The 10,776-nt window shown below is 39.8% G+C and overlaps 1 protein-coding gene across 2 annotated transcripts; it reads right to left on the bottom strand.

Moving 5' to 3' along the window:
- Positions 1 to 15: 15 nt before the first annotated feature.
- Positions 16 to 2,313, bottom strand: gng8 (guanine nucleotide binding protein (G protein), gamma 8). Of its 2 annotated transcripts, XM_012855299.3 has the most exons (3): positions 2,049 to 2,313; positions 1,374 to 1,486; positions 16 to 316 (listed from the first exon to the last, which is right to left on the bottom strand). In XM_012855299.3, the coding sequence occupies exons 2-3, from the start codon at positions 1,455 to 1,457 to the stop codon at positions 188 to 190; spliced, it is 213 nt and encodes a 70-aa protein (XP_012710753.1). In that variant the 5' UTR covers positions 1,458 to 1,486; positions 2,049 to 2,313; the 3' UTR covers positions 16 to 187. The 2 variants fall into 2 exon arrangements, with proteins under 2 accessions (XP_012710753.1, XP_035999043.1); XM_036143150.1 differs by lacking the exon at positions 2,049 to 2,313 and having other exon boundaries at positions 1,374 to 1,535.
- Between the last annotated feature and the right edge of the window lie 8,463 nt (positions 2,314 to 10,776).

Genomic DNA, 10,776 nt, shown 5'->3' with positions numbered 1-10,776 from the left:
AATGAACTTTGCACACCCTTTCAATAAAACTTTATTGCCACTCTTATCATGTTGAAAAGATGATCATGTCACATGTGATAAGTCGCTGAAGAGCTGCTTTACTTAAAAAGACAATGATGCACATGAATATGTATATTTAAAAAAAAAAAAACAACAATGCGTATTCTGCTGACTTTTCACACAGGAGTTAGAGTACGACACAGAATAGCTTCTTCTCTCTGAAAGGGTTCTCCGACGAAGGGACAGGAGCCACCAGAGGGTCTTCCTTAGCATGAGCTTCACAGTAGGACATCAGCTCTGCTGCTGCTTTGGATACCTGGGGGGAAATAAATAACAATAAATAAATAAAAGGTTGTTAAAAATGGGACGCTACTTTTGGATTTGTTTGATACCACTGATTTCAAACCCATTTCCTTTTATCATATTGGACTGGGTTGTAGGACCAAACTGGAACGTACGTAATTGCACTGAGATTTGGCCATCTCTCCCTGGATTAATCTGATGACATATTTCTGTATTTAAATTGGACCGTTTTTTTTTTTTTTTCTTATAAAGTCTCTTTTGATAATATATTTTTTAAACTGCCGCTATTTAAATAAACTCAACAGAGCTGAATTGAATTTTGCTGAAGAGTTGTTTGCTCGTAGTTTTTCTGATTGCAGATGCAGTTAAAAAAAGTTGATTTAAAGCTTGATAACCTGACTGTACTGTAACAATATGGTTAGTATGGTCCCATTCAGGCAAAGAGGACCATAGATTAGCCCCACATTTTGTGACCCAACCCCATACTACAAAAACAGCGCCTTTATCGTGTAATGTATCAGAACCTTCAGGAACTACATTGTACAGTTAGGTCTTTCACCTTTTTGTCTGTCTGCAATGATTCTTTTCAACTTTGGCCACACATGTTCTGTGGGTTTTACACTTAAAGTCTGAAGTTAACCTTTAGCCATTCCTTCTAGAAACTCAACCCAGTGCTGAATAGTCCAGTTTAGGTTTGGTCAGTCTAGGAAAGGAGGATTTTAGCCCGAGACGTGTCAATGGAGTCCACATTATTCCAAAACGCTGCAACGGCCTTTTAGGGCCGAATTAGAAGCTGTGCCTAAGGGTACCAGCATCGGCATCATTAGACAGCTAAGGGCGTAGGGCCATGTTTTCTTGCAATGCTTACATGGTGCACAACACCCACTGAATGGGCAGCTAAAAAAGTAGAAGACCTCAAAACTCAACTTTTTACATGCCAACACGCCGGTTTTTTGGATTTATTTTTTTTTTGCCGATGTGTAGGTAGAATGCAAGCATAGATAATGACACACGTGGTCAGCATTGAAGCATTGACTTTTGTTTTGTAGGGCCATTGGGTGCTCACTCACCATCATCCTCTCTATGTTGACCTCCAGCTTCAGCTGCTCCACCGTCTTTCTCGCATCTGCGATCTTGGCCATGTTGTTGGACATGTCGCTCCTTGCCTCTGAAATCGGCCACTCTGCAGCAGATCAAGACGTGCATCGCAGGCGGAAACAGAAGAAAAATTAAGGAGGCATACAGTCAGCCACTAATGTTGAAGGCACGGCTTAGGGTCTGTTTCAATTTGCTTGTTAATTCTGCTCCCTGGGTCTCAGCTGCGAGTGGCGCAGGGAGGGTCTCAAAGGAGGAGCGCAGGGGAGCGGAGGCAGAGCAGCCCTCCCTGGGGGCGTCATCCGGCCACCAAGTGTAAATACATTTACCATTACCGTGTTACTGTGGTTATATAGTGCTATTTAACTCCTTGCAATTCGTCCGCTTTTGTTTTAACTCAAACTTGCAGCTAATTTTGACAAAAAAAATCATGCATAAAATTGTGTGCATCTGACGGAACAGAAAAGTTCAACAGTAAAAGTTCAAATCCAGCTATTTAGTTTATCGGTGTATAATAAAGCCAGCAGAAATCTCATCAATAGAGTTGACATTAAACCATTATGCTTTGGAAAAAAAATACTGACGAGAGTTATATTGTTCAATAAGCCAGTTTTTCCTTACATAAAAAATAAATACAAATTTGTACTCACCAGCAAGACAAACTCAGGAGCCTTTTGCAATCCTGCAATCAAATCACTCTTATCTTCAACAGAGTTCACCGCACACAATAACAGTAAGAAACCAAGTGAGATTAATAGCAAAAGATGAGGAGGAAGGCTTTAATAGGTTCCCTCCTTCAAACCATCAGCGCCGGTGGTTCTGCCTCCAGGGTTGGCTCAGTGCAGCAGTTAGAGGCAACCTGTGGTGCAACCTTCATCTCCTAAGTCTCTATTAGTCGCTCACCTGAGATAAGAGGCAAGCTGAGACAGAGCAACAGTCCAAAATAAAAATACAGAGCAACGCGACAATAATAATGTAACAACTAAAAGCAACACAAAAAAGGATGTTTAACAAGATAGAGGAAGAATTATATTCAGGATTCTAATTGTCCTGTTAGTAATCTAACTATAATTCATTCGGTAATAGAATTAGGGACTCTAATTCATTTGGGACAAAAGGTTTTATTCAACAGGAGTAATGACAAGGCCAAATAGGTCTTTACAGCATTGGAAATATTTTGTAGAAAGCAGCCTTTTCTATTGAAGGAAAGGGGAAAAAGATAAATAAAGCAATCTGTATTAATATTATTATTGTTGTTATTTCCTTTATATGCTGTTACCATTTATATCCTTTAGAACTGAGATCAAACTATGGTCCTAAGGTGCTGAAAGGGCGATGTCACTTTAAGGTTATTATTATTAACAACAACAATAATAATAATAATTAATAATAATAATAATAAGTGCTGCAGTTAGTTGAAACCTTTCAGTTGATTTTTATTATGAATATTTATAATGCTAATGAAGTGTAATATATAAATATATTCAATATCAAATTACACACCCAGCTTTAAATCTGCTGGACTGCAGAGTGAAGAGGAAAGCCAATGCAACTGCATATTAACAAAATGTGTGGCAACGTCTGATTAACAAAAAAAGAAAGAAAGAAAAGTGAAGAAACAAAAACCTTATAATAAGCGGCGGGATTTTGCAAATAGACATTTTGGTCATATTAAGTGAGCCTAAATCAAGAAAGATTTAGTCTGATTTCATGCCAGACAACTACAAAAAAAAGTGTTGTCTTTTTATAAAGGGTATGTAAATATCTGGCTTCAGGAGCTTTTGCTGCTGGCTGTACATTCACTCAAAGGCTGCCAGCCTTCCCTGGCTGTTATTTCACGGAGCAGCGGGGGGCAAAGTGACAGTATTATGGAGTTAAATGTCAACTGCCTCATTAACATTTGTTTCCCCTTAGTAATTGGCTTCCCTTCATGAGAGATGTAGGGACCTCGTGTGTAAAAACAGCTACTGTTACCAAGAACTAAATTAAGCAGTTGTGTGGCAGTATCCGATTCTGTAAGGTTAGGATCTTCTCCATTAACATCATATCACTGTACACATTTATAAACTTTATAGCTACCTATGCCAGTCAGCATGTTTCTTGTCTCATACTGTTCGTTTGTGAGGGCTGCTGCATCAAAGCTGAGGCTCTCAGAGAGGCGTGCGAGGCTTGTGTCACGTTTTCTACAACTACTCATGAGCTCATTTCTATAGCTACGGCATTCATTTTAATAACCTTCCTTATGATGTATAGGTGGAGCAAAACCTGAAAGGCATAAAACCTAAGCAGCGCCACTGAAAAGAAACTTATTTTCAATAAATGAAAAAAGGAGAACAAAACACAGTTAATTTTGAAGAATTTTTTTTTTCACATGCTGTTTTCCAAAAGAAAGATAATATACTACTCTATATTTTATGGTGCTGTTCTGCCTCATTCACTGATGTCAGGGGTTTGCAACATGTATGACAACATGATAACTTTCAGGTAATTTCATGAATAATACGTGATAATTCAAGATATTATGCACTACCAAATGGACGCTGAAAATGAAAGACACTGTTTCATACATGAAGTATGGATTTACACTGCAGGATTGAGCAAAACACGTTTCCAAAAGGCTCACTGAAGAAAAAGAAAAAAACACTAACGCTGCTTTTAATTCCCATGTTCAACAGTTAGGATTCCTGGTTCAAAAAACAGGACAGGTTCAAACCACCACGAACAATCAGGTCTGCAGAGAAGATCGCTGACGCTGACCTTCCCTCCATCCAGGACTGAAGCCAACATCCCCGCAGACTCCACACAGCCTGCACTCACGCTGTTTTGATTTTTAACGCCACAGAGCGCTGTTTACAAAAACCTGCCACCACAGAGAGTTTCTTTCCCCAGACTGTCAGTCGAATAACACTCACCGATACCGTGCTTATGTGCACCAATCTAACCAGGTCTTCTTTTTTCGTATAAACATGTATGTAGACACATTTACAAGACTAATATTTCTATTTTTGCTTTTTTGTATAAAGTACTTAAATATCCTCTCTTGGAGTAAAATGTATCTGAGGTCAAAATCCTTGCAGCATGATTAAAGGTTTGAATGATCCAGAGTACGATGTATAGTTGTTTTACTACAATGCCCTCCCACAACGGACAAAGGTGAGCTTTCTGTGATTTAATTTAATAAAACCCTCTCTAATTATTACTTTGTGATCAACAGACTCCAGTCCGACATAAAAGAAACATTGCTAATAAGTATATTAACTTAATGTGTTTCAATGATACAATTTATTAAATCTTACTTATTTGCTCAATTTTGGATACAGAGCATTTTTGGCTGAAATGAAACTGATGTGTTGTTGTTGTTGTTGTTGTTTTTTTTGGGGGGGGGGGGGTAAAGTTTGGTGTATTGTGCTTTTGGTCTACCACTAGATGGTGCTAAAACGTCTTTAAATTAGGACATAAAGCGTGAATTGAGCCAAATTAGGTCTGATATGTCAGGAACGATTTGCCACACATGTCATTTTCTCATGTATGGGTTTTGAAATACAGTTTTGTGAATAACTTCACTTTACATAATAAGAGATATAATAAACAGAGATAATAATTAAAATACATACAAATACTGATAATAGAAAATAGGATTGCACTGTGGCAATACTAGCTCCTAATGCTAAATTGTTGGTTAAACTTTTTTCTTGATCTTCCTAATTAAACTTAACCGAAATGCTCACTGTATGCATTTCAAGTTCTCCTGGTCATCCCTCCATTTAAATCTAAACCAGTTTTTCAAGTTTGAGGCCTTTGCTGTGAAGTATACTTGGCACATTTTCATCTTGCTTTCTCTTTCACCGATACTGTATAAGAAGCCCTGTCCATTTTATATATGGAACTTTTGTAGTAACATTAACTAAAATACAAGAATAAATCCTTTGTGTTACTACCACAGAAGCTGTTGTTGATCCACCTGAAAGGCCTTTGTATGAACTATTACACGTTTTGTGCACCAACCATAACAGAGTCCAGCTTTTTCAGAGAAGCAGGCTATCTCTTTTTTTTTAGCCCTGTCATGTCCACCTTCAAGCTAACCCAAATCGTGTTCTGACTGCCCCACAGATGCCAAACATATTTGCTTTACCAAGGGTGGCTTCATGCATGTAAATTCTCCCTTGAGGCCCAACCCTTGATTTATTTTATTGCATTTAAGGTATGAGGTACAAACTGGTGCCAAAAATGAGAAAGAGGAAGAGCAGAAGAGGAATAAAAAGGACAGTGAGAGAAAGAGGATGGACAGAGGCACAAAGAAAACATAGACAAAAATGAAAGAACCTGGCCTATTTTTCTCACTCTACTGATTTCTACTGTTCTCCAGTTTTGCATTGCATTATATTGAAATGACTGTCGTCATTTCAGCTTTTAACTTTTTGCTCTCTCTTTTTTGGTACACCTGGTCTGACGTTCTGTTAACTGTGACATCATCCAGAGAAGACGGCTCACCCGCTATTACCATCTAATGTAGAACAGATTACTAGATCAATGTGTGCTTCTGTGCTTTTTTGTCTCTCTTGTTGTGTCTCTGCTCTGTCTTCTCTAACCCCCAGTCGGTCGAAGCAGATGACCGTTCATACTGAGCCTGGTTCTGGTTCTGCTGGAGGTTTTTCCTTCCCATTAATGGGGAGTTTTTCTTTCCACTGTCGCTTCATGCTTGCTCAGGATGAGGGATTGCTGCAAAGCCATGGACAATGCAGACGACTCTCCCTGTAGCTCTACGGTTCCCCAGGAGTGAATGCTGCTTGTCGGGACTTTAAAGCAATCAACTGGTTCCCTTATATAGGAAATTATTTACCAATCTGTATAATATGATTGATTTTGACTTTGTAAAGTGCCTCAAGATTACATGTTTCATGAATTGGGGCTATATAAATAAAATTGAATTGAAAATTTAATTGAATTGACAACCAGCTATTACAGAAAAGAAAATCCTCTTACGGCCACCATGGGGAAACGAGATAAATCTAAAACTCAGACAGCAAAAACATCAGCAGCAACGACATGAAACAAAACCGTTGATCCTGATGGAGAAAACTACAGGGCCACACATGAACTGTATTATGAGTGCATAAATGTGTGCGTGAACAAGCAAAATATGAGTTGTAGGCCTGAATTGTGCTCAGTGATTGGTGAGGCCACTTCCATCCCCACTCCAGGCATCAGAAAAAAGCAAAGAGGAACCTGAGACTCAGGAAACCAGCAGCCCCACGGAGCATGGAGGCCATGCAGCCCACCACAGGGACACCACCTAGAGGACAGTAGAGGAATGCCTGAGACAGAGCCACCGAGGTGGAGCAGAGTACCCCCAGCCCCAACCACCCACCCACCCACCGGAGCAACTGCTTACCAGCCCCGCTAGGCCCCACTTATCCAAGCATAAGACAGGTGTGGAATCCAGAAACTTGCATGCCCGAGTCCCCCCTGCCCCTAGCAGAGTCCCAGGCCCCCAGACAGAAAGCCTGCTCCCAGCACCGAGCCTCATGAGCCCAACATGGTGAGTGCAGTAGCGAGCAGCTAGGAGAGGGGTAAGAAGAGGCAAGAAGTAGAGCCCCCCTCTATATGTTTGGAGGAGAACTACCCCACCGACCCCTCAGTCCAGAAAAGTGGGCATCCCCATGACCAACACCCGAGAGGTGCAGCTACCGCAGCCCTTGAGCCTGCAGACAAACCACACCTCATGCCCCCCACTCCAGGCAGCATCAAGGGAACAGGGGTGTGAGAACAGCCCAGACCCGATCTGAACTGAAGCCAGAAAGAGAGACAAGCCAGAGAAGTATCGTCTGACATATTTCGGACACGTCTTTTGCATGCCATGAAATTTTGCGAAACTCTTGGATTACGACCTTAAAACATAATCAGCGTCATTTGAAAAACTACATTATGGGCTCCCAGCGTACAGTCTCAGTTTAGCTGCTTATTTTACAATATCTATTCAGCACTGATTACTCTAAAATTGGAGATTCTGAATGATAAATATTCTTGAATAAACAAACAAAAAACGACTATTTTATGCAGCTGCAGTGCTCTCCTACCAAAATAATTTGGGTTCCAAAGAGTCTTCGAGCTTAAAAAACAAATTAAACATTACAAAGAGCCTAAGGAGGGAAGGAGCTGAGGGAGGACTACTGGGCTGCTTTTACCACACAAACAGGGGTATATTTTATTTATTTTTCTCTGATTTGGAGGTGGCCTTTATGAACAGGACAAAATTTAAAATATCAAACTAGAATAGAATAGCCTTTATTGTCATTGTACAGGGTACAAGGAAATTGTGCAACTCCCTTCAGTGGAAAATTACGAAGAGCATAAAAAGCAATATAGCATAAAATAAAAACAATAATATACATATATTTATATACACAGTAGCAGTGTGAGTCACTGCAGGTGCAAGTCAAGCTTGTAAACATGAGAGGAAGCAGTTAGTCTCACTTAGTGTGTTGGTTATCACACAGAACTTGCTAATTTATTGCATATGATCAATATGATCAGTATATGTATGATTCAGGGGGAACAGAGTCTGAGTTTAGCGTAGAATCATCCAGTTCAGGTTAAGTCGATCAAACTATTTCGGTTTTTAAACTACAGATGAATAAGCGTGGCCCAGACAGGTTAAACACTATAGAATGGCCCTTTAGTTTAGTGCTGTGATGCAGATGCTAATTTTAGCATTGTTAGCAGCAGTATTTCCACACAACTTAGAAATCATTCTCATTTCCTTTTTCTATCACATAAATTAAAAATAATTTTTCTCAAATACAGAGGTCACCAACATGGTGCCCCCGAGGGCCACATGTGGTGCCCACGAGCCTGTTCTAAAAAAAAAAAAAGCACAATTCACCAGTGAGCTGCATCTAAAACTTTATTTTATTCTGTCACTCTTCTTGTTTAATCACACTTTAATTTATATAGATTTAAAAATGACAATATCTATAAAAAAGCATGATAAATGTATTTATTTTACATACAGTTAAGGTGAACTCTTACTCTTCTATTTCAAAGGTCACTAGAGGGTAGCCCTTCCTGTGACACAACACTAATGAAGTAGCTCTCAGTTTCAAAAAGGTTGATCACCTCTGCTCTAATGTGTCTTTTGTTTTTAAAAAAAAGAGTTTAGTATCTCTAGATTTTCTTACACTGTGATAGTTACTGATAATAGCTTTTTCAAACCCAGCTTTAAAAAACTAATTTGACTATCACATTCAGTGCATTTCTAGATCTTTTTATCTAGTGTCCCATTAGTCCATGGTGCTGACCCTAACTTTGGGGACCACACTGATTGGGTGTAAAGTAACCATAACAACCGTGGCTTGTTAAAACTTTACAGACTTTAAAGCTAATATGATTAAACGAAAAATAGAAAGGCACATAGTATTTTTTTAACAATACCAGCTATTTATTTTCCCAGATTTTCGCTTTAAAATGACAGAATTCAACCAATTTTACTGGTATTGTTAGAGCCACATAAGTAATTGGGATGTCCCGTGCTGGGACAGTGTTTCTTTTTTTTTTTTTGGGTGATGCTGTGCACAGAAGCACCGCGCTTTCTCGAATATCGCATGCGCCTCTCTGATCATTCTGGAAGAGAGCACTCATGTTGTCAGCTGCTTTGCATGCCAGGTAAAAGAGGAACAAGGACAACAACACACGAGAAAGAGCGCACATGTAGCAGCAGCAGCAGCATGCAGGTGGAGCAGGCACGTGTACGGGCATTTTTGGGAGCAGGAGCTCAAGCCCAAAAAAAGGGCGCCTATTGTGAAGATTACTCATAAAACAAAATAAAAACACAGTGGCATATTTAACTTTTTTTTATTAACACAATCAATACATGTCTAATCCAATAGGGTAACTCAAATCATCAAAGTGAACAAAGAAATACTTAAGGCAAAAACAGATAGAACTGGGCCAATCAATGTGGAGGAGCAGTCGCTCTACTCTGAGCTCCCTCCTAACAGCAGCTGTGCTTTAAAACCGAATCTGTCCATCCTCCCCTGCAGAGCAAAGCAATTAATAGCAGTTTTGTTTAGTGAATTTATACATAGACTATTACTGTTTTTACAATGTTGTATAAATAAAGAGGCCAGGGATTCTGGGAAATCCTGACTACTGCTTAGAGGCCATCTTGAGCAGCAGTCAACATTAGAGAGGAAAACTCAGTTGTCTCCCTTTAAGGGTACAGACAACGGCACTTTTACTTCATGATAAAACTCTAAAACCTATCTAAAATTTCTTAAAGAGAAATAACACTGGAGATCTCTGCAATTGGTACTACATAGCTGGCTATAAATGCATATTGCCAGCGGTCAATGGACGAGAGGCGGGGTACACGGGTCACCAGTCCATCACAGGGGAACACATGTACAGGTCAGACAACATGTGGCGTCTCTGCATTTGGGGCCTGGCCCCACCAGGTGTCGCTGTGGAGCTCAATGTCCACAATCAGTGGGTCATGATCATTCTTATTATTATTCAATATTGTAAAAACACAGATCCCCTTAGCAATAAAATTCTGTTATAAACATGTGTCTATATATCAAAGTCTGCCAGACAACTGACAAGTTCAATAGATTAAGTCCTCTTGAGGCGCCTTGATATTGGGGCCGGCCCACCAACATTTGTTTAAATAATGGACATCTGAATTCACAGTGCACATGCTCAACATGCTCTCAGCAGACAGCCATGTGGCACAAATCGTCTGGCCCCAAGCTTGGATCATCCAATCAAAATACTGGAATTGCACACGGTACGTTTACGTTCTGCCGGATAGTGTGCGACAATCTTGGTTGGCCTTGCTGGCCCTTTGAAGGATTGATGTGAAACTTTTCTGTTCAATAAGTTAACATTATTAGTGAGCCTTTATTTGTAATTTTATGTAGAACATTTTATTACATGTAGGTTATATACAATGACATTTCTAGTGTGTTGGTCTGTGCTAATATATGTTTAATTTAAAATTAACCAGTCAGGTTACATGCATCACAAAAAAAAATTAGTTGCTGCTAATAGGTGTTGAGTTTTTGTGTCCCACGTAACTTAACATGCCAGAGACTCCACAGCAAACAACTGTACACGCATACACTCACCCAGAGTAACCAGTTAACCTAAAAGTCATGTTTTGGACTGTGGGAGGAAGCCGGAGTTCCCAGAAAGAGCCCATGCATGCACAGGGAAGAGATGCAAACTCCATGCAGAAAGACCCCAGATATGAACCCAGCACCCTCTTGCAGCAAGGCAATGGTGCTTCCAACAGCTGAGCCTTCAGATTCCACCACACTCTCATAAACTCTGTCCTTCAATTGCAAATACTGATGAATATTAAATCATTACAGAAGTGCA

Source organism: Fundulus heteroclitus, chromosome 11 (genome assembly GCF_011125445.2).
Source record: "Fundulus heteroclitus isolate FHET01 chromosome 11, MU-UCD_Fhet_4.1, whole genome shotgun sequence".
NCBI classification, from domain to species: Eukaryota; Metazoa; Chordata; class Actinopteri; order Cyprinodontiformes; family Fundulidae; genus Fundulus; species Fundulus heteroclitus.
This window is presented reverse-complemented; position numbering and strand designations above follow the sequence as displayed.

Bases quoted from the DNA above. Each gene is read 5' to 3' on its own strand.
- gng8 (XM_012855299.3), bottom strand. From the start codon at position 1,457: ATGTCCAACAACATGGCCAAGATCGCAGATGCGAGAAAGACGGTGGAG. The intron at 317-1,373 runs GTGAGTGAGCAC...ATTTCCCCCCAG, and splicing joins TCAACATAGAGAGGATGATG to GTATCCAAAGCAGCAGCAGA.